Source organism: Amphibalanus amphitrite, unplaced genomic scaffold (genome assembly GCF_019059575.1).
Source record: "Amphibalanus amphitrite isolate SeventyFive unplaced genomic scaffold, NRLGWU_Aamphi_draft 000006F_arrow, whole genome shotgun sequence".
NCBI classification, from domain to species: Eukaryota; Metazoa; Arthropoda; class Thecostraca; order Balanomorpha; family Balanidae; genus Amphibalanus; species Amphibalanus amphitrite.
This window is the reverse complement of record NW_024881502.1, coordinates 747,005-771,174: the sequence shown is the minus strand read 5'-3', so window position 1 is coordinate 771,174 and position 24,170 is coordinate 747,005. Positions and strand designations below refer to the sequence as shown.

The 24,170-nt window shown below is 49.3% G+C and overlaps 1 protein-coding gene across 9 annotated transcripts in view; it reads right to left on the bottom strand.

Annotated features, from left to right (window-relative positions):
- LOC122377562 (SH3 and multiple ankyrin repeat domains protein 1-like) overlaps window positions 1-24,170 on the bottom strand; it is a 38,305-nt gene that overhangs the window by 3,090 nt on the left and 11,045 nt on the right. For 3 of the 9 annotated variants that reach the window (XM_043357703.1, XM_043357714.1, XM_043357724.1), the window contains exons 3-12: window positions 20,883-21,073; window positions 20,033-20,139; window positions 17,351-17,426; window positions 12,934-13,104; window positions 9,366-9,475; window positions 8,771-8,855; window positions 6,946-7,053; window positions 5,135-5,180; window positions 4,056-4,265; window positions 120-271 (exon numbers count right to left, since the gene is read on the bottom strand). In XM_043357703.1, the coding sequence (XP_043213638.1) occupies window positions 120-271; window positions 4,056-4,265; window positions 5,135-5,180; window positions 6,946-7,053; window positions 8,771-8,855; window positions 9,366-9,475; window positions 12,934-13,104; window positions 17,351-17,426; window positions 20,033-20,139; window positions 20,883-21,073 (1,256 nt within the window). Of the gene's footprint in view, window positions 1-119; window positions 272-4,055; window positions 4,266-5,134; window positions 5,181-6,945; window positions 7,054-8,770; window positions 8,856-9,365; window positions 9,476-12,933; window positions 13,105-17,350; window positions 17,427-20,032; window positions 20,140-20,882; window positions 21,074-21,461; window positions 21,521-23,221; window positions 23,249-23,482; window positions 23,502-24,170 lie in introns of those variants that run through there. The other 6 variants (XM_043357746.1, XM_043357757.1, XM_043357777.1 and 3 more) reach the window with 6 other exon arrangements.

Below are 24,170 nucleotides of genomic sequence, written 5' to 3'. Positions count from 1 at the left end.
GAGTCGCACACCGGGCGCGGACGTCGCAGCATCGGACACTGACGCGAGGGCGCCGGGTGGACAGCAGCAGCGGGACCCCACGAACACCCCTAGTGGTAGCTGCGCGCCCACACCAGTACCTCGTGCGGGTCGTCTTCTTTGAAGCAGCAGTTTTCTATGTCTATTGGCTCCAGTCCCAGACACTGCCCAATCGTCTTGCGCAGGTTCCCGATCTTCATGCTGACTTTTAAGATGTGTCTAGGCGTCACCACCTCCGAGCTGTCCATCAGATCTGCGGACAGAAGGCCACAGTGTGATACAGATACCACTACACAGCGCAGCACCAGTCCATCAGATCTGCGGACAGAAGTCCACAGTGTGATACAGATACTACCACACAGCGCAGCACCAGTCCATCAGATCTGCGGACAGAAGGCCACAGTGTGATACAGATACCACCACACAGTGCAGCACCAGTCCCCGTCCATCAGATCTGCGGACAGAAGGTCACAGTGTGATACAGATACCACCACACAGCGCAGCACCAGTTCCCGTCCATCAGATCTGCGGACAGAAGGCCACAGTGTGATACAGATACCACCACACAGCGCAGCACCAGTCCCCGTCCATCAGATCTGCGGACAGAAGGCCACAATGTGATACAGATACCACCACACAGCGCAGCACCAGTCCCCGTCCATCAGATCTGCGGACAAAGGGCCACAGTGTGATACAGATACCACCACACAGTGCAGCACCAGTCCATCAGATCTGCGGACAGAAGGCCACAGAGTGATACAGATACCACCACACAGCGCAGCACCAGTCCCCGTCCATCAGATCTGCGGACAGAAGGTCACAGTGTGATACAGATACCACCACACAGTGCAGCACCAGTACCCGTCCATCAGATCTGCGGACAGAAGGCCACAGTGTGATACAGATACCACCACACAGCGCAGCACCAGTCCATCAGATCTGCGGACAGAAGGCCACAGTGTGATACAGATACCACCACACAGCGCAGCACCAGTCCATCAGATCTGCGGACAGAGGGCCACAGTGTGATACAGATACTACCACACAGCGCAGCACCAGTCCATCAGATCTGCGGACAGAAGGCCACAGTGTGATACAGATACCACCACACAGCGCAGCACCAGTCCCCGTCCATCAGATCTGCGGACAGAAGGCCACAGTGTGATACAGATACCACCACACAGCGCAGCACCAGTCCCCGTCCATCAGATCTGCGGACAGAAGGCCACAGTGTGATACAGATACCACCACACAGCGCAGCACCAGTCCCCGTCCATCAGATCTGCGGACAGAGGGCCACAGTGTGATACAGATACCACCACACAGCGCAGCACCAGTCCCCGTCCATCAGATCTGCGGACAGAAGGTCACAGTGTGATACAGATACCACCACACAGCGCAGCACCAGTCCCCGTCCATCAGATCTGCGGACAGAAGGCCACAGTGTGATACAGATACCACCACACAGCGCAGCACCAGTCCCCGTCCATCAGATCTGCGGACAGAAGGCCACAGTGTGATACAGATACCACCACACAGCGCAGCACCAGTCCCCGTCCATCAGATCTGCGGACAAAGGGCCACAGTGTGATACAGATACTACCACACAGCGCAGCACCAGTCCATCAGATCTGCGGACAGAAGGCCACAGTGTGATACAGATACCACCACACAGCGCAGCACCAGTCCCCGTCCATCAGATCTGCGGACAGAAGGCCACAGTGTGATACAGATACCACCACACAGCGCAGCACCAGTCCCCGTCCATCAGGTCTGCGGACAGAAGGCCACAGTGTGATACAGATACCACCACACAGCGCAGCACCAGTCCATCAGATCTGCGGACAGAAGGCCACAGTGTGATACAGCTACCACCACACAGCGCAGCACCAGTCCCCGTCCATCAGATCTGCGGACAGAAGGCCACAGTGTGATACAGATACCACCACACAGCGCAGCACCAGTCCCCGTCCATCAGATCTGCGGACAGAAGGTCACAGTGTGATACAGATACCACCACACAGCGCAGCACCAGTTCCCGTCCATCAGATCTGCGGACAGAAGGCCACAGTGTGATACAGATACCACCACACAGCGCAGCACCAGTCCCCGTCCATCAGATCTGCGGACAGAAGGCCACAGTGTGATACAGATACCACCACACAGCGCAGCAACAGTCCCCGTCCATCAGATCTGCGGACAGAAGGCCACAGTGTGATACAGATACCACCACACAGCGCAGCACCAGTCCATCAGATCTGCGGACAGAAGGCCACAGTGTGATACAGCTACCACCACACAGCGCAGCACCAGTCCATCAGATCTGCGGACAGAGGGCCACAGTGTGATACAGATACCACCACACAGCGCAGCACCAGTCCATCAGATCTGCGGACAGAAGGCCACAATGTGATACAGATACCACCACACAGCGCAGCAACAGTCCCCGTCCATCAGATCTGCGGACAGAGGGCCACAGTGTGATACAGATACCACCACACAGCGCAGCACCAGTCCCCGTCCATCAGATCTGCGGACAGAAGGTCACAGTGTGATACAGATACCACCACACAGCGCAGCACCAGTCCCCGTCCATCAGATCTGCGGACAGAAGGCCACAGTGTGATACAGATACCACCACACAGCGCAGCACCAGTCCCCGTCCATCAGATCTGCGGACAGAAGGTCACAGTGTGATACAGATACCACCACACAGCGCAGCACCAGTCCTCGTCCATCAGATCTGCGGACAGAAGGTCACAGTGTGATACAGATACCACCACACAGCGCAGCACCAGTCCATCAGATCTGCGGACAGAAGGCCACAGTGTGATACAGATATCACAACACAGCGCAGCACCAGTCCCCGTCCATCAGATCTGCGGACAGAAGGCCACAGTGTGATACAGATAACACCACACGGCGCAGTCCCCGTTCATCAGATCTGCGGACAGAAGGTCACAGTGTGATACAGATACCACCACACAGCGCAGCACCAGTCCATCAGATCTGCGGACAGAAGGCCACAGTGTGATACAGATACCACCACACAGCGCAGCACCAGTCCCCGTCCATCAGATCTGCGGACAGAAGGTCACAGTGTGATACAGATACCACCACACAGCGCAGCACCAGTCCATCAGATCTGCGGACAGAAGGCCACAGTGTGATACAGATATCACAACACAGCGCAGCACCAGTCCCCGTCCATCAGATCTGCGGCCACAGTGTGATACGGTCACTACCAGTTACCATACCCGTGCGATCAGGTCAATGAAATCCTATGTATAGCGTAGCACCAGCCCCAGGTCCTCCCTGACGTGGCGATCCGAGCCCCCGCGACCTGTCTAACACGAGACCGACTGCGGCCCGTGGCTCACTGGTCCTGGTCGCTCTAGTCGCAGTCTATTTCGTCCAGCTTGGCATTTGGTATTTCAAGGCTATAATGCATTTGGTATTTTGTTGGCACTGTAAATCGTCCCTAATGTAAAGGAGCCTGTGAATTTGGTAAAGAGTTGGTATTTTTTTCTGAGTTTACCAAGTTGGTTCGGTTTCGGTATTCTTCCATGGTTATTGTTGGTATTTGGTTTGGTATCGGTATCAAGATTTTTCGTAATTGACATCACTAGTCTCTGCACAGTCAGCCTAGACGGGAAAAGTGATGCGCCTAGCCTTCTAGGTCAAAATCAGACAGCATTGGCGAGAAAAGACATAGGCAGCAACAGCCACTTATCAGTTTGTGGAAACCCTGTAAAGAAGAACCCGATAAAAAAACAGTACATACACAGTAGACAAGATCACCGCCAACACGTCTGCAGTGAAAACTGGAAGCCGTCGGTGCAGCTATCTAAGGAGTCAGCTATCAGTGCGGCCGATGGAGCGCGGCACTGCCGACACACAGCGCGGCACTGCCGGCACACAGCGCGGCGACACACAGCGCGGCACTGCCGGCACAGAGCGCGGCACTGCCGGCACAGAGCGCGGCACTGCCAGCACACGGCGCGCCGTCGGGAGCCGCGGCCGGTGGCCGTACTCACGTGTCAGCCGGGCCGGAACGGGCGGCGGCGGCGGTGGCGGCGGCGGCGGCGAGGCGGCGGCGGCGGCGGCCGGGGCGGACGGGGACGCCGGCGCCAGCTGGTTGTACACGCTGACCGGCCCGTGGATGATGGTCATCGAGCCGCCGGCGGGCGGCGACAGCGGGTAGCCGGTGAAACTGGCCAGAGGCGGCGCAGACACCGGCGCCGCCGCTGAAACGGGCATCAGCCGGTCAGCCCAACTCTGGGTCCCTCACAGAGGTCCACCAGCGAGCGTAGCACCGCGCGGCAGCACACACTCACCTAGCCACGCGACTACTCGGAACATGAGCCAGTCACTTCATTTGCCAGCAGACCCTGCACTACCATTTTGCCCTTGTTGCAGAACAAAAGCCGTAATCGCCACGCTACATGTGGAAGGCTTTTATGCCAATACACACATACATACAAACATACATACATACATACATACATACATACATACATACAAACAAACACAGTATTCAGAAAGAAAGAGAACAGAAAGACTATAAACAGGATATGCGAACACGATTCTATTTTTGACTTATGACGATACTAATAAAATTACATTAGCTGCCATCTAAGTCTAGATTGCTAGGCATATTGTATGTATAAAGTAATTTTGATTGTATGTTCCATATGTTCATATGCATTTGTGCATTTCAATTGTCATGTGCTTATGCACTCAGGAACATAGCTTTTACACGTAAGGGCATGTGCAAAGTAAGCGCCACGGTATGACAAATAAACGTACAAAGTTGTAGCACCCACACAATATACGAGTAGAATGTTCTAAAGGCTACGTAGCTGTATTTGCCACTAGTAGGCTCAAGTAAGGGAAGGTAGTCCACCCTCATTGAGCTAGTCTGTGTTTGAGCTACGATATTTGAGAGCGTGCTTGAGAGGAAGGCAGAGACTCCTAAGATAGCACAGCTTCGTTACGGGAAAATACCATACAAGCTACGTCCAAATACGTCCATACAAGCTAAGGACTAAGGAGCCACTAGGGGCTAGGCAGAAGTAGGCGAATGACGGAGCCACGGCTCCAAACGAGCGCCTACCTGCCGCCGAGGGGCCAGTCGGGACGGGCACGGCGTCCCGCAGCACCTGAAACGTCCACACGCCGTCAGTGGGCATCATGTACCCGTGTGGGGGGGGGGGGAGGGAGGGAGGGAGGGAGGGGAGGGGAGAGAGAGAGAGAGAGAGAGAGAGAGAGAGAGAGAGAGAAATAGAGAAAGAGGGGAGGGGAGAAGGAGAGAGAGAAACAGAGACAGAGACAGAGACAGAGACAGAGACAGAGACAGAGAGAGAGAGAGAGAGAGAGAGAGAGAGAGAGAGAGAGAGAGAGAGAGAGAGAGAGAGAGAGAGAGAGAGAGAGAGAGAGAGAGAGAGAGAGAGAGAGAGAGAGAGAGAGAGACAGAGAGAGAGAGACAGAGACAGAGAGAGAGAGAGAGAGAGAGAGAGAGAGAGAGAGAGAGAGAGAGAGAGAGAGAGAGAGAGAGAGAGAGAGAGAGAGAGAGAGAGAGAGAGAGAGAGAGAGAGAGAGAGAGAGAGACCGAGAGACCGAGAGACCGAGAGACCGAGAGAGAGAGAGAGAGAGAGAGAGAGAGAGAGAGAGAGAGAGAGAGAGAGAGAGAGAGAGAGAGAGAGAGAGAGAGAGAGAGAGACCGAGAGAGAGAGAGAGAGAGAGAGAGAGAGAGAGAGAGAGAGAGAGAGAGAGAGAGAGAGAGAGAGAGAGAGAGAGAGAGAGAGAGAGAGAGAGCGCGTGTCTCACGCAGCTCAGGAACACCGAAACACAAAAACACCGTGCCAACACAAGCAATGCAACACACACAAAATAACCCGCTGAAAAAATGGACAACCTTAACAATGTTCATAGGCGCGGGAACCGGGGGAGGGGGGAGACAGTGGGGGCAGCTTGCCCTCACAACAACCCTGGGACCGTGGGGGCGGTGCCTCCACAGCTTTTTTTAGGGCCAGGAACCGTTGGGACAGCATGTCCTTCCCAAATTAGGGGTTGTGGGTCACAAAGGAAGAAAGCGTTAAAGTGAAAATCACATCTCTCATCGGTCTTTACTATTACTATTACTACGCTCTGCAACGCATTTGGCAGATTCTTAATTTCAGGTTGCCAAACAGGTAGTTTCTTCACTCAGCTGAGACAAATCTCTCATTTTTTCGCAAATGTTTTCGTTTTGTTTTGTTTTGTCGTTAAAAAGCCAAAGGCTGAAAAATAAATGACCTAAAACCGGCAAAAAAAAAAACATGATTTGGGGTACCCTAGGTTGATCTCTATTACAGTTTGCCTCCCAGTCTGAAAAGAGTTCCCGTGCCACTGAAAATGTTGCGTCCCAATTACTAGACTTAGCAAATCTAGAAAACAGCACTCTAGATCTAGCAAATAGCAATAGCAGATCTAGGAAAATGTGTGAATACTGGATTTTCCAAAACCAAATCAGTGAGCAGTGAAATGACCGGACTTGACATCTGGGCTGAAAGATGCATGCCAAGCCGACCGCTGTTGAAAACCACCAGTGTGATAGCGGTCGCACTGAGCAGCGCGGAGAAGCTGCTGGGCAGTCGGCCAGTGTGAGCGGGACGGGCCGCGGGCCCGGACGGTGACCGCGGGCCCGGACGGTGACCGCGGGCCCGGACGGTGACCGGACGGTGACCGCGGGCCCGGACGGTGCCCCGCGGGACGGGCCGGGGCCGGACGGTGACCGCGGGCCCGGACGATGACCGCGGGACGGGCCGGGGCGCCGCTCTGTGTCACAGCCCGCCGGGAGCGGTCCTCCGCGCACTGGCGGCGCTCCACAGTGCCGCCCGGAGCACACTGCAATCGCCCGCCTGCCCGCCCCCACCCCGCACATACCTCCCGGACGGACTGCGGCGCGTGGTCGGACACGACCGCCGACGGCTCCAGTAAGTTCAGCTGCTCCAGGGCTCGGATCAGCTCCTCGGCGCACCTTTTGCCAGACTCCTGAGAACAGCCGGCCGTGACACTGCAGAGAGCGAGTACCGAGTACACAGAGTGCCGTACCCACGGAGTACACAGAGTACACAGAGTGCCGTAACTACGGACCCACCGAGTACACAGAGTGCCGTAACCACGGACCCACCGTTTACACAGAGTGCCGTACCTATCGACCTACCTGAGCCGTAACAGTCAGCCGTAATACTGCTAATAGAGCGCTCACGACAAAACGTGGGGACAGCACGGTAATTAGTAGCCGCGACTCTGCGGGCCAAACAACCTCAAGCTGTCGTGGTGACGTGGGAAATTCGGCGCAATGACCCATCTAGCAAAATGTTTTACAACGCATTAGGGGAGAGTGGGGCAAAACAGCCACCTTATCGCTACTAACGATGCCGACACTTGATTTTTTAACTTAAAGGGACCCTCCCACCTTAACATTAGTTTTGAGTTGAGATAGCCAAATTGGTGGCCATGGCCTGAAAATACCGGTTTGGACACTCACAACATCGAAAAATGCTTTAATTCGGAGATATGGAATTTCAAACTTGCAGTTTTCGGATTCTAAGGGGCTAGTGCATTGGAATGCCCCCTTAGAATTTGTGACGTCAGCGGAGATCTAACGATTTTTTTAATCTTTTACTAAAACGTTTGGTAGCACGCGGTGGTATATGCTGCTTTGCGCGCAACAAATGCCGCACTTTCAAATAAAGTCGCCAGGAACAGCGGAGATCCCAAAAAAGTAAACAAAAGTAAAAGTCTAATATCTTGAAAACCGGTGAATATTTTTCGATGAAATTTGGTAGATATTCGTTTTCACTCTTTCTGAACCGAGCGACATCACTTTCATGCCAATTCATTAACTTTTTTGAAGGTGGGAGGGTCCCTTTAACGTTTCTATCTATACCCATGTGATTGATCTCTATCTCTATCTAAATTATTTTAGCTTCCTTTCGTTTCTAAAAGCGTTCACATATATTAGACATTGGCAAAGCCCGCGCACCAATGGACTGATTCACTTCATTTTTTTTTTTTTTTGTAGGGCAACTTTGTCTCTTCTACCAAGCATTAGATATTCCCATGCATGTGGGTGATCCCTTATGCACGTGCCACGTGCAAAGCGAAGAGGTGTCAGTTTTGTAGCAATGACAATAATTCGGTTATCACTGGGTCGGCAACACTGAAACTGGCAAGTGGCATACAGGTGTGCACAAACTAGGCAATGTATTTCCATGTGTCATGGTTGGGGTGCTACTGCACGTGCGCTCGCGTGGGAATCACTTCCAGATCTCGAGAGCGGCTGTGCCGATTGCGCTAAAATTTGGTACACGTTGACGGTTTAGTGACCGTCGAGTAGGGTGCCGTGCAAAAGTCAGTTGGGACCATTGACCTATAATAAGTAATACTTATTATAGGTCAATGGTTGGGACTTTTGCTTGCACGTCAGCAAGTGCAAGGTGACGCTTCCTTATCTCAAGAACGGCTGGGCTGATTGCACCGAACTCTCAAATTTGCCCCGCCACTAGTTACCGGTTAGGGTACAACGCACGTCGCACATTCAGTTGAAGGTAACCCCTTGCAGCTTAGCACGACGCACGTGCAGGGCTCACCCTCTCGCTTGCTCGTTTGCCGTCCCCCAAAGCGTCTTACTGGTTGTATGTTTGAGCGAAGGTCGTCATGTGCTAGGCTTACGAATGTCGAGCCTGGCACACTGAATACGTACCGCTTTGGAAGGGCCGTCGGCACATTTCTGCAGTTTGAAGCCCTGGGCCTCCTCGAGATCAATTCGGCCCGTAGTGCGGAATGTCCTACAACAAACCATCGTCCTTATTACCACCAGCTGTCCAACAGGTTCGTTCAGTTCAGTTATGGTGCAGTTGTAGTCAGTCCATATATATGAGCTCAAAATTAACTTCAGACTTGATCTGTGAGCAAACTGTGCGTTATAAGCTTAGCAACTAGCGACTAAATGTTTGTGTACGTACTACGTTGTGTTGTGACTGTACGTTAAACGCGGTCTCTAAAAACACGACGGTCAAGGGAAACCTTTTACCAATGAAATGAAGGGCTATCTGTAAGTGGCCACGAATTCTAGGCAACTACAACACCGGCGATATCAGTGGCCGCGGAGCCACGGATCTCGAGAAATATATGAGCATGTTTCGTGGGAGTCACGCCTCACTCGGTAAACACAGAACTGCGCCGGCCGGAGAGCAGCCGCCAACAGCTGGCCCACGCGCGCAGCGTCCGCCCCCAGCTCGCAGCGCAGGCCACCGGCCGGCTGGCGGGCGGCGGCGCGCACCCGACGCCCGACTCACCCCTGTCCCAGCTCCTGGCAGCTGTAGTCCACCACACCGGCGCCGTTCTGCTGCAGAAACTCGTTCAGCAGCGACTTGGGGTTGGGTTTATCCGGCCTTGTCGGGCGCCACTGGAACGGACAGCCAATGGAGCCCTGAGATAGCTGGTCACTCGGCCGGGCCGCGAGCCCTCCCACTGCACCCACCAGACGTCACGGCCTGTTACTGTGTCCCATGGACAGTGACTCTGCCCCGCGGTCTGTAGTTACTGTGTCCAATTGACTGTGAGCGGACCCCATCATCTGTTACTAGATTCAATGGTCTGTTACTGCACCCCATGGTCTGCCCAGTTACAGTGCCCTTTGGTCTGCTACTGTGTCCAGCGGCGTGTGAATGTACCCTGAGGTCTGTTACTACTGTGCCTCTTTGATACAATCATTAATCATGGTTTGTCAGCTCGAGAAGCAAAGGCTGAAAATTGGTGGCCACATATTAAGTTGTCCAATGAGCATTGTATAACTAGTTCTTCCAAAAGCGACACAACTTATCATATCAAAGTGTACGAAATGCTTAATATTGGCCCCAGATCAGATGATATCATACATCATAGCGTTATTTTCTTGCAACAAACGCCCTACTGGAGGATGTTCGAGCCCCCCCCCCCCCCGGTTTTCGTTAATAACTAAAAAAAAGCGCTCCGCGCCGCCCTTCTCGCAAACTCAATAATATTTTTTCGCATATGTGAACATTTCAGACCAGGGTCTCTACAGGGTGTCTCAAAAGTTCGTTCACAGGTACCAGCCATGCTTTTTTGTCAATAATTCTGAATCAACAAGAAATTAACAGTCGAAATTTTGCATGGGCATTGGTGACAGCCTTCCTCAAGCAGTCTCATTGTTTTCAAGTGCATTCGACCCTTCATGAGCTCACAAAAAGGGTTCACCTCTGACCATGGGTCAGGCACGAAAATGTAGGTTGCAAAGTCGGGTATGTTGTGAAACTCTCTGTTTCAGGAGTAATGGGAATGGTTAAGTCGGAAATGACACATGGCTATGTGTCGGCGAGGATGAGTGCAACATGATGATCATCTCATAAAAATGGTGGCTAAAATTTTTGAAGGACGAAACCATGCGAGACTAACGGCGTTTTGAACGACCCTCGCACGACAGCAGACTCGTGTTCCGGAAAGCAGCTGAAAATGCGGTCATAACTATTAAAAACTGGCAAGAAGGTCACAGACAGAGGTTACCCATTTTAAAAAAGTGCAGGTCATCGTAAAATAAGGACAATTAATAATTTAAAATTGTTTATAATATCTATAACGCTAATTTTTGGGGACAATAACACAAAAATCGTCAATGCCAAGGACACCTGACCCTCCAAAAGTGTCAGTTATTGTAAAATTTTATCTAACGAAGTTTCAAGAGGCAGATCTACAGCGAATGATTTTCTTTTAAACACAAAATCCCGATAAAACCACACGATGGACAGGTTTGGGCCGTTTACAAAGCAGAACATCTCCCGAGGAAAACACTCCGCAACCGAGCGAAGGTCTTGGCATGGGGAATGACGAGCGCTTGGAATTTGCAAAATTTGCACAATGTGTCTGAGAAACAGACGTCCGACACATTCTGCTACCATATGATGCGAAAAATTTACTCCTGGTACTTTCCGTTTGTTCAGGAATGGGGTCGTTTTGAAAAGGAAAATGGCGCTTGGGATGTCGGCGCCAGTCATTCATGAAGGAGTTAGCGCCAGAGAATGCCTACAAAATACTCAAGAATGGTGTCGATGCAAGCTGTCGGCTTTCAGGGAAAATCAGATGTTGCCGGGGAGCTAGTCAAAACTAAATCCGATGCAGAAACTGCAGGGGATTCCCCTGCAAGAGCTTGAAAGCTGGTAGCCTTTTATCAGCCTCCGGCAGCTGACGGAGCAACAAAAATCGGTATGGGCAAATATTTTTGGAGATACAGCAAAGGGGTTGGTTTCCAACCTTCTTAATCAGTTGTCAAAGCATGCATATTTGTCTAGTGTACACACAGACACCAAAACCTTATACTTTTGGCCGGTTCTTATATGCTTTATTGGCATGGGAAATGTGTGAACGAACTTTTGAGACACCCTGTATAGGTCAGCAGGTCACCAGGTCACGTCAATTGACGCCCCTCAGAACAGGTTTCAATGCTTGCCATAGCTACAGAGTGACGGATCGCCTTGAAACTTTCAGATATTGATAGGTGCAACAGTATGTCAAAATATATGTATATCTCGGAACTTTAATATCGGTGACCAAAGGTCAGGTCAATCAATGATCATCTCTATTATGTATAGGTCAACAGGAGAAAATTGAAAGGCGCCTCTTTTGGACAGACATCATTCTAAACACTCTCAAACACCGAGTAACACGTAAACATGACGCACTGAACCGGTAAGTGGCACCCGTGACCCCTCCCTATGTCCCCGAGGTCATCTCATGTAGGTGTCCAACAGTTTTTTGCTTAAGCTTTTGATAGAGGCATGCTAGAACAGTGAAAAACACAGGTGTGTTCAGCTCGACGATACGGATCGACTGATATGCAACACGATTTTTCGGTCAGGTCATGACCTTGACCTGAGGTCAAAATTTCAAGCTAACCTTTCAAGGTCAAATTATAGTTCGTTCGACGAGAGAGAAACGCGATGCCGGTAAAAGTAAGCTCATGCTGTTTGTGTGTCAAAAGTTATTGCAGAAAAAAACCGCTTCTGCAAATAACGTTTTTCTACAGTTTTTACCATCCTGTTGATCTTAGATCTTATCTGAAGACAGTCTACAGAAAAAAACGTTTAAGAGTTACCGAATTCACTTTCCAGCAGCGCGTAGCTCTATTGGTTCCCGAGTTATACGCCGGTTTGTCGAATATGTTAAAATAGGCAAATATTTACTTTTGATGGCATTGCCTGACCTTTGGCCTGAGCTAAAAAAAAAAACAAAGTAGTTAATTTCGTCATGATTATGACGCTCTTTGGAGTGCCGTTTAGCATGTCGCTAAGTGGTAACAGAGCCGAGTTGGGGGGGGGGGGGGGTTCAAGCTCCCTCCGGCCCGGCACGGGTTAACGATATACTTTGTAAAGTGACATTTTGACGTGTCCCTAACAGCTACGCTCGAGTATGCATTGCGATTCTTAACATAGCTGCTGACCGACTGTGTGTGTGTGGGGGGGGGGGGGGTTGGCATTTTTTTCAGACTTTTTGGTGGCAAAGCACACCTAATGGGGAAAATATTTTCATCCCTTAAATATGACTGACCGACTTTACTTCATCTCTGAAAAAAAGTTTCATGTATTCCCAACAGCCAGTTTACATGTCACTTGACAGTTAATGCACCCGCATCCTTTTGTTTCACCCCCTGTCAAAATCCTGACATGAAATCCTGGTTTATCAGTTGGCATAAAAATTGGCATTTACACCATTTTGCAAAAATACTTCAGTTATTTACTTCCTCATTTCTCATCCTAGGATTTCTTTTTCTTCATCGGCACACCCAACCAATATCCAATTTTAGAACACTGGGGGGCAGGGGGCAGCGGTGCCCGCGGGCGGTGTACGTACCGGCCGGGTCGCCGCCGCCGCCGCCGGCGCCGCCGGCAGAGAGGCGCTCCTGGGCAGCGGTGGCACTCCGTCCGCCTGCGCCGGCGCCGCGCTGACGGTCCGGCGCAGCTGGCCGCCGGGCCGCCTGTCCAGGTGGAGCAGCGCGTCCCGGGCGCAGGCGCGCTCGGCCTCCTGGCAGCACCGCGAGCAGTGTCACACCGAGCAGTGTCACACCGAGCAGTGTCACACCGAGCAGTGTCACACCGAGCAGTGTCACACCGAGCAGTGTCACACTGAACAGTGTCACACCGAGCAGTGTCACACCCCGGCACCGAGCAGTGTCACACGGAGCAGTGTCACACCCCGGCACCGAACAGTGTCACACCCCGGCACCGAACAGTGTCACACAGAGAAGTGTCACATCCCGGCACCGAGCAGTGTCACACCCCGGCACCGAGCAGTGTCATACCCGGCACCGAGCAGTGTCACACCCAGCAGTGTCACACCCCGGCAACGAGCAGTGTCACACCCAGCAGTGTCACACCCCGGCACCGAACAGTGTCATACCCAGCAGTGTCACGCCCCGGTACCGAACAGTGTCACACCCAGCAGTGTCACACCGAGCAGTGTCACACCGAGCAGTGTCACACCGAGCAGTGTCATACCGAGCAGTGTCACACCGAGCAGTGTCACACCCCGGCACCGAACAGTGTCATACCCAGCAGTGTCACACCCAGCGGTATCACACCCCGGCACCGAGCAGTGTCACACCCCGGCACCGAACAGTGTCATACCGAGCAGTGTCACACCGAGCAGTGTCACACCGAGCAGTGTCACACGGGGCAGTGTCACACCCCGACACCGAGCAGTGTCACACCCCGACACCGAGCAGTGTCACACCCAGCAGTGTCACACCCAGCAGTGTCACACCCCGGCACCGAGCAGTGTCATACCCAGCAGTGTCACACCCCGCAGTGTCACACCCAGCAGTGTCATACCGAGCAGTGTCACACCCAGCAGTGTCACACCCCGGCACCGAACAGTGTCACACCCAGCAGTGTCACACCGAACAGTGTCACACCGAGCAGTGTCACACCCCGGCACCGAACAGTGTCATACCCAGCAGTGTCACACCCAGCGGTATCACACCCCGGCACCGAGCAGTGTCACACCCCGGCACCGAACAGTGTCATACCGAGCAGTGTCACACCGAGCAGTGTCACACCGAGCAGTGTCACACCGAGCAGTGTCACACGGGGCAGTGTCACACCCCGACACCGAGCAGTGTCACACCCCGACACCGAGCAGTGTCACACCCAGCAGTGTCACACCCAGCAGTGTCACACCCCGGCACCGAGCAGTGTCACACCCAGCAGTGTCACACGGGGCAGTGTCACACCCAGCAGTGTCATACGGGGCAGTGTCACACTCACACCCCGGCACCGAGCAAAGTTACACGGGGCAGTGTCACAACCCGGCACCGAACAGTGTCACACCCCGGCACCGAACAGTGTCATACGCAGCGGTGTCACACCCCGGCACGGGGCAGTGTCACACCAAGCAATATTACACGGAGCAGGATCAAAAGCCCGGCACACGGCAACACTGTGCCAAACATAATACAAAAGTGCGGAAAAATATGGTTTTATGCAGTTGCAAGCTCAAAAACAAATCATGACCCCAGAAAATGCACACTATAATAGAGATCAACCTATGGTACCCCCAAGAGGAAATACTGTGCAGTGTAATATTCTGTTTGTGAAGTTTCGCACAATGTTTCGGGGTTGTTTTGTGCGCAAATTGCATGTAGGGTAAGAGGACGCACTGTTCATGAGGGTGACTATGCTTAATTATGCAGTGTATCTAATTGTATAGATATATAGAATTACTAATAGTTATATCGCTCAATGACGTTTGCTTTGTAGGTATCTCATCAATGGACCACCCTGTGGCAGATGCGCACCCCAAATTCTTCTAAATACGAGCTATTCTCCCTTTTGATTGTACATTATTTCTTGATTTATAGATTATGTGACTATCTTTTTCTTTTCTTTTTGGATACTAGAATTAACCCTCGCCGGCACAGGGAGGCACGTTGATGCAACCCCCCCCCCCCCCCTAAGGTTTTTCGCGAATAACTCGCGTAAAAAGCGGCCGATCGCGACGAAACTTTCAGTACCCTTGCATTGATCAATTTTACACCTACCCTGAAAATTTCATGACCCTGACCCCAATGACCTTTGACCTGTGACCTCTTTTCTGTGACCATGTTTGGCCGAAATCGCGGTTCGGCGCATGTCGGCTCGCATTAGCCGCGCGTTTGCAAGCTTTTCGTGGTTTCAAACGTTCAAACATGTGAGTTGATGTTGCTCCCATGCATTAGGGTGGGTGTCAAGGTCACCTGAAGGTCAGGTCAGGTCACTGACCTTTGGTGACCTCGGGTGACCTCGGTTCACTTTTTCGAGTTTTACATGTTTCTAGGCTAGTTTTTGGAGCTGAATTCGAATTTAGCAACCATTTGAACATTTACGAAGTAGTTTTGGTGCCTTCGTAACATGTTACGAAGCTGTCCGAGGCGGTTGACACGTATTACGAATACCCGTCACAACCCCTACCGGTTGACCTGACCTGACCTGACCCGACCTGGTCTAAATGCTTAAAGACATCATCTATGATCAAAACTAACACGATATTCGTGATCAGCACCCCGGAAAACCACATGGCAGCCACACTTTACGACTTTCTAACAGGTCCCGATTTTCCCGGTTTTCGGGTCATTGACCTGACCTGGAAGGTCACCCGATGACCTAGGACCTTAAAATTGGGTATAATCGGCTTCCTCTCGTGACGGGCAACACGCTCGTTTTTTCCGCGAAGCTCTAGCTCGATCAGGGGCCAAACGGTCGTACCAACCCCCCCCCCCCCCCTGTGCCGTCGAATGACTCAAAATGGCCTGTGCCGGCGAGGGTTAACCCTCGCATGTGTAGGGGGGGGGGTCGAATGGACCCCCCATCGGTTTTTCGCGAATAACTCGCGCAAAAAGCGGCCGATCGCGACGAAACTTTTAGAACCCTCGAGTTGATTAATTTTACACCTATTCTGAAAATTTCATGACCCTGACCCAAGTGACCTTTGACCTGTGACCTATTTCTCGAGGCCATGTTTGGCCGGAATCGCGATTCGACGTATGTTGGCTCGCATTAGCCGCGCGTTTGCAAGCTTCTCGTGGTTTCAAACGCTCAAACATGAGATTTGATGCTGCTCCCATGCATTTGGGTGGAAGTCAAGGTCACATGACGGTCAGGTCAGGTCATTGACCTTTGGTGACCTCGGTTCACTTTTTCGAGCTGTACATGTTTATAGGCTAGTTTTTGGAGCTGAATTCGAATTTAGCAACCATTTGAACATTTACAAAGTAGTTTTGGTGTCTTCGTAACATGTTACGAAGCTGTCAGAGGCGGTTGACACGTACTACAGATACCCGTCACGACGCCTAATGGTTGACCTGACCTGACCTGACCCGACCTGGTCTAAATGCTTGAAGACATCATCTGTGATCAAAACTAACACGATATTCGTGATCAGCACCCCGAAAACCCCTTAGCAGCCACACTTTACGACTTTCTAACAGGTCCCGATTTTCCCGACTTTGGGTCATTGACCTGACCTGAAAGGTCAACCAATGACCTAGGACCTTTAAATCGGGTATCATCGGCTTCCTCTCGTCACGGGTAACACGCTCGTTTTTTTCCGTGAAGGTCTAGCTCGATCAGGGGCCACACGGGAAGGGGGTCCAACCGTCCCCCTCCCCCTACACATTAGAAGCTGGCAAACGCCGCACACATGCGAGGGTTAAATTAAACCACTTCTGAGTTTGACGTTAAGCATTTGATTTTGGACAGTGCAAACTACAAGCTGCATAGGTGTGTGTTCATATGCTTGCGTACTCCATCCGCCAGGCGTGCGTACTCATACACACCCCATGTGGTAAGAGTACGCAACAGCAGCGGCTCAGAAAATGTCAGTTTTAGACCACTTCCATTTACGCTGAAGGATTGTTGCCTCATGGGTTGACGACTAATTCAATGAACTTTAATATTCCATATTTGCGATTTCTTTCTTTCAAACATTAAACAAATGAGAACCAGATTAAATCCACTAAGTGCGTACTCTCATACGACTTCACCCTATTTTTCATTCCTTGGCCTTTTCAACAAAAAAGAAAACACTTTAAAAAAGTGCAGTATTCCGTCTCAAAGTTGTGGGGGCACCGCCCCCACGGCAACAAAGTTGGGGGGGGGGTGCAAGCTGCCCCCACTGCCCCCTCCCCCCAGGTTCCCGAGCCTATGGATCCCGTGGATCTTGAACGCGGATCCAATCAAACCACAGATCCAACACTAAGCTCCATGCACAATGTGGTGCACTGCATGCTACGCACCTTTGTCGAGAGGCCGGTGCTTCTGAACTTCACCCGACCGTCGGGCAGATCAATCTCGAGGGTACACTCAAATCCTCTGCGAATCACCACACAAACACTGCGTGAGTAAGAGGGTGGTGTGACATCGACAAAACGCACTACGGCCACTGGCAGAACGACTTTTGTAGCCCTGTTAATTATAGGTACACCTTTGGTGTGAACATATTTATCTTCAAAACTGTAGGTGTGATAGCTCTTCCCGTAAAACCTTTTGTTTAGATCGAAAATGCAGAAAATGACGTCACTCTAGTGTAATTTGTGGCCAACCTATCATAGCCTCTGAAAACATTGGCCACAACGTGTAAAATTGAGGCCTGGAGGAGTCCTTGAAGTCTGCTGGCGATATCTGCAGAGCTTCAGGGGATATCGACTGAAAAGGAAAGGAAGGCCGAAACGTTCCCCCTTCCCCCCTAAAGGGGCCACGGGTTAAATCGACCATCCCACTTTAACATTAATATTTAAAAGTTGCAGCACTTGCATTCACAGGGGCAAATATGTACATTTGAATGCCTCCTGACTTTGTGACGTCCGCGCAGATCTAGCAATATTTAAATCTTATACTAACCTTGATAAAGCTGTGGCGGTATATGCTGCATTGCGGGCAACGACTGTCGCACTATAAAGATATCAAATTGTTCCTTCCAAATGACGTCATAGGAATAGCGGAGGTTCCAAAAAAAAATAATAATAAGTAATTGTCCTTAAACCGGTGAAATTATGTCGGTAAAATTTAGTCCGCATTCATTTTTGTTCCTTCTAAAAAATGGTGCATCATATGCCAATTAATTAACTTGTTTAACCCGCGCCCCAGTGGCGGTCTCAGCCAACTTCGCCCTAGTGGGGGGGGGGGGGGCATATGTTACCACCCACCTCTAACTCAAAAACTAAGAGGGCTAGAGAGACGCGGTAAAAAGCAGTCGATAGCCCTCAATACGTACGTTTGAAAGTATTTCAGTCATTTTTCATCTTAGAGCAATATTGGGGTCAGTAGAGGTCATCAAAGGTCCAAATTTGCCAAATGTCATTATATTTTTCAGAAAACATGCAGATCTCAGGAACTAAGATAGCTAGAAAAACGCATGGAAAAGCAATCGATAGATTTTGAGCTCTTCTTTTGATAAGGTCATCATCAAAATTGACCTCAGGTCAACGGTTAAGCCTCCATAGGTCAAATATTGTGAAAATAGCTGTTTTTGGATAGAACCTTTTTCAGGAATAACTTTTGAACCAGCAAAGATGAAGAATTGGCAATGGCACTATCGTGTTTCTTTCCTTCAGCCGCTTCGAAACATATATTTTGTTTTAACCGGAAAGGTCAAGGTCAAATTTTGACCTCAGGTCAAGGTCACATGGTAACCCAAATAGGTCATGTAGCATATCATTCGATGCGTCTCGACAAGACAAACACAATGAAGCCATCCCCAGCATTCTATCTCTTTTCAATCGGGAGTTATTGGCAAAAATCCGTTTGTAGCTTCAAATGACCTCGGATGACCTTTCTAGAGGCTATCAGCAAAAAAGACACCTTGGTCGTCACGGGTGGTCCAAATCATTGTGATTCTGAAATATTTGGAGTGTTCCTATGCGTACACACGGATCTAGAGGCATTTTCATTTTTCTCCATTGACTTGTAATGGAAAGGTCACGCCACTGACCTGACCTTAGGTCACGGATATAAAAATCCGAGATATACAAACTGTAGGCGCCTATAACATCATGCAATCCACCAAGTCCACCAATCATGCAATCCGCCTTTCTTACAAACACTGCAGGCTGGACATGATTGCAAACTTTTTAAGGCTTGGCCAGTTAACTTGACCTGGTGACCTGACCTTACATGACCTGGGGTCAAATCACTCAAACATTGTCCAAAATTGATGTACAGAAAGGAACTTAAAACGGCGCGGCGCGGTTTTTATTCACACGCAAAAAAAGCGACAGGGTGGTAGCATATACCCCCCCCCCCCTCCACTGGACGAAGGTTTAAGGTGGGTCACTCTGAGCCGTACGAGTCCGTCTTGGAATCGATGATGAGAAAAATATAAACCTGAAAAGTGCGCCCAGCGCCATTACAAATCGCAGCGTTCGACAGAGAGTATACAGTCAATTACATAGACAAACAATGAGTTAGTGATGCATTTTTAAGTGCCAACTGCCAAGCACATAAAACATCTTCTCAATGTCAGTAAGTATATCTTTGTTTCTGAGAGAGAGAGAGAGAGAGAGAGAGAGAGAGAGAGAGAGAGAGAGAGAGAGAGAGAGAGAGAGAGAGAGAGAGAGAGAGAGAGAGAGAGAGAGAGAGAGAGAGAGAGAGAGAGAGAGAGAGAGAGAGAGAGAGAGAGAGAGAGAGAGAGAGAGAGAGAGAGAGAGAGAGAGAGAGAGAGAGAAAGAGAGAGAGAGAGAGAGAGAGAGAGAGAGAGAGAGAGAGAGAGAGAGAGAGAGAGAGAGAGAGAGAGAGAGAGAGAGAGAGAGAGAGAGAGAGAGAGAGAGAGAGAGAGAGAGAGACCCGTTTGCGTCCTGTTTAACAGACTGTATACTTGTTGGCGTATTTGCCGAAAGTAAGCTGACAAGCTTCACCTAACTAGACACTGGCAATGGTGCACCCAAGTACCGACTACCGGTACAAACAAGTCAGCAACTTACCCATTGACGCTTGGTGGCGTTGAATATTTACAAGGCACTTGCATACTCTGAAGCCGGATATTAAGGGCCGATTTTGGGTTTTGATTAGAGTTACGACTCGTATCATCCTGAAACATAAATAAGAAGAGATGAAATAACAACAGGTGTAGGTAAATGCGGAACAAAATCACAGGCAAGCGCTTTTGAGTGGCGTTTACTTTATCAGATATAATATATTTTTGTGCTCTTATCCTCAAAAGGAACGCATTTCCGAAACGCGATGGTATGAGCTTTTCAACATTGAGAAAGAGCAAAATTAGCTCGCGTTCTGGTGGGGAGCCTGAACCAAATTTGTCCCCGTGGGGAACGGAAGGGGCATATTTATCCACCTCCTGTTATCTCGGAAACTAAAAAGCTAAAAAGACGGGGAACGCTTACAATGGTGCTATCAGACATGTGTATGGATCGGAGAAAATTGATCTGGGATAAAGCGCTGCGGAGGATAAAGCGCTGCGCAAAATTCAATTTTGCGACCGATACCCCCGAACCCGATTACGATACGCTGACGAAGCTTTGCAATACAATTCGAAAGCTCCAACCCGAACGATTTCTTGTGGAGTAAAGTCCTCATTCAATTATTACATGTTATGATGTTAGTAATATATATCCCACGATATGGTATTCCAGCAGGTCGCAATAAGCAATCTGGCCAACCGCTGTCCTCCGAGGCGATTTTGCTCCTCGCGACCAACAAATGACAAGTTTATCACTGAATTCGCCAGGCATCAGTTATACGGCGGTGGCACCCTTCCATGACCGTGTGGGGGTGGGCAGTGCGGCGACGTCAGGCGGCGGCAGCGCCACTACGAACCGCGGCCGGCGGCGGGGGGACGGCTCTGGACGGGCTGGCCGCCTCCGACGGCTCCCAGCGGCCCGCCCGCCTCAGCCACTGCACGAGCTGAGCGGCGGCGTCCTCCTTGGCGGCCGCCTTCCTGGCGCCGACTCCGATCGGCTTGAACGAGCAGCCCGACACGGTGAGCTCGCACACAAACTGGCCGGCGGCTGCAACAGACAGGGGCGGAGGGCAGCGGCTGAGAGCACGTATATACACAGCCGTCACCCACTCAGAATGTGCCAACCCACCAAGATTTATCGCCAGCACCTCGCCGGCGGCTACCCTTCAATTATAAGACGATGGCAGATAAATAAACTGCGCTTGTTCTGGAAGAACATTTTGAAAGGTATATAGTCAATAATGAACCAGAAAATTGCCAATTTTTACGTAACCTTTAGCCCTCGCCCGCACATGCCATTTTCCCATCCTAGAACGCACATGGGGGGGGGGGGGTGCCACCCCCGCGCCATTTCGTTCCTGATGGAGATAGAGCTTAGCGGTAAAGACCAAGAAGATTCTTTGGGAAGAGACGAATCCAATGATACCCAGTCTTACCTTCTCAGGTCAGTCATTGACCTTCCAGGTCAGGTCAAACTAAAAAATGTTGCTGTTTTGGGTCACCGATGGATATCAAGTGCGCTGCTTATCATGTACCGATGACGATGCCGTTTTCTGGTGCCAAGCCAGCTAGAACCTCTCTGTCACACTACCCGACCAGATTTTTGCTGCTAAGGTCATTTCAGGTCAAGTTAGGTCAAGGTCAATTATATGTGTTTGTATGTCTGTGTGTGTCTGTGTGTATACTGATGTGTGCACCGATTGTTTATGTGTCCATATTACATGAAATCATGATCTGAGAAGCTTTTACCAAAAATGCAGTCAAAAAACTTCACAAAAAGTAAATTCAGCTTGCCTAAAACGCAATTATCTTAGATGACCTAGGTTGACCTTGACCCTGACCTTGACACCTGTACATCGTCAAACAACATGTTCCAGGATAGGTGGGAGGTAAGACTGGCAAAAAATGCCGAAATCAAGGTGTCAAAAGCTCACAAGGCCCATAGCAAACGCAAGATGTTGAGAATTGGTCATTTGGGTCATGACATGACCTGATAAACAAGGTCATATCTCCGAAACCAAAAATCACAGAGACTTGAAATTTTCAGTGGACATCAAGAAAGGATAGAGGAGCAGCTATACGAAAAATCAGCCTTCTAGCTCTAAAAATGTCGAGTGCAGAGCAGAAAGACTACCGGGGGGGGGGGGGGTAGATCCCAAATGTCATCTAAATGCTATAAAAAAGGTGACAAGCAGTTTCTCGATGTTTTTGACAGACGTATTCTATGTGGAGCGATTTAAGTGTCTGGAATACAATAAACTTAACGACACGGATTAACTGATATGCAGTACGACAGTTTTGGGTTAGGTGGCCATGACGATGACTTTGACCTTGGATTAAATTTTAAATTTGACTTCTTAGGTCAACTACCATTCTGTCGACGGGGTAGCGAGGAGACAAACACGTAAAGACTTGTAAACGATTCAAAAAAATTCAATCAATTCAATCACGACTCACTTGATGAAATGACCGATTCAATCATAACTCAATCAAACAGTCTGATTTTCCAAGCGATTCAATCATGACTCATGGACCCTGTGATTCAACTCAATCACGACTCATCCCATTATCAGCGATTCAGGGAATGACTCAACTCATGATTTAACTCAACGCGATTCAATCAAGATGTTATCTAAAATTTATACATATGTGATATCAATTTAAGTCATTTTTGGAAACTGATACCAAACAGATACCAACCAAATACACTAAGAAAATACCAAAAATCATAGAAAAGTACTAAATCTATACTGAACTCAACAAAGTTGTAGATATTCATATAAATACGGTGTAAAGATGATAATTTAAGTACAGAAAAGACAAGCTCTGCTACAAATGAAGCTACCAGAGACTTATAAAAATTCATTTATCTGCTTGGCGCTTGCAAAAGGAAACATGCAAAATTGCACAGGACACTACCACATATTATCAGCATCATCGAAAAGGAACAAAATTTGCAAATCAATTGTGATACCAAACTTAAGTAGCTGGTGATCAGCCATTCAAAAAAAAAAAAAAAATTGATTGATACTTTATGAAGCAGTGGTAAAGCCAGTAAAGCATTACATAGGACTAGACATTTTCGGCGTGCTACAAGTTTTCTTTACTATCAAGAATACGGAATATCGACACATACGAAGTTATTCAATAGTTACATAATATAAACTGAATGCTCTCATGATAAAACTATCTCAACCATCCATATTTTCAATGACAAAACAACAATTCCAAGCCCGCCCCACGTAAAGGCCTGGCTACCAGGACGCGTTTTCTGCGTGCGTTTTTTGCTTTTGCGAGTTTGCGTGATTTGCATAATACGGTTCTAGAAAGGAACAATATTATGTTTTGTTTTTGTTATATTTAAAAAAAAAAAAAAATTAATAAATAAATTATCATAAAAGGCTTTATTAACGTTTATATAATATACGCAAAACATGCAAGCTCGCAAAAAACGCACGCAGCACACGCATAGTGTAGCCAGGCCTTTAGTACTGAAGTACGCATGCGCTAAGTGGGCAGCCATCTTTAATTGAGCAGCAGAACCATGGATAAAATACATAGTTTATATTTTTATATTCAATTAAGCATATTTATGCATGCGTGTAAAACAGTTTTTTATCCTGTCCAATTCATTAAAGAAAAAATATCCAACAGTAGAAATCTAAATTGGTTTGGCAATATGTATTTAGCCCAGCACTAGGTAGTTGCAGCGTATATTGACGCAGCTGCGACATGAAAACGTATTTTGCGTGGTTTGCATGTGGCAAATATTAACCCGGTTTACATAGCATATTTGACGAGGCTCTAGCTCGTTAATTTGGCGATAATTTCGATACAGTGGTCTTCAAATATTTAGAGGGGATCATTTTGTAAATTGTTCAGCACCATTGGCATCTTTTGCAACATCACAGACGGAGATATAAGCTTGCAACAAACCCTATGTAAACGCGTCTATTGCGAGCAGTCTGGCAAATCTCTAATCCGAATTCAGCATCGAATGCAAAACTGTTAGCGGTCCTCAAAACTAGAAGGTGAAGAACACCAAACGGATAAAGATTGTTTGTTGATCTATGAAAACAATAGTTTTTGGGTGATGGTGGACGTGATGGGAAGGTGGTTGTTTTTTAATACCTAGTAGGGTATGT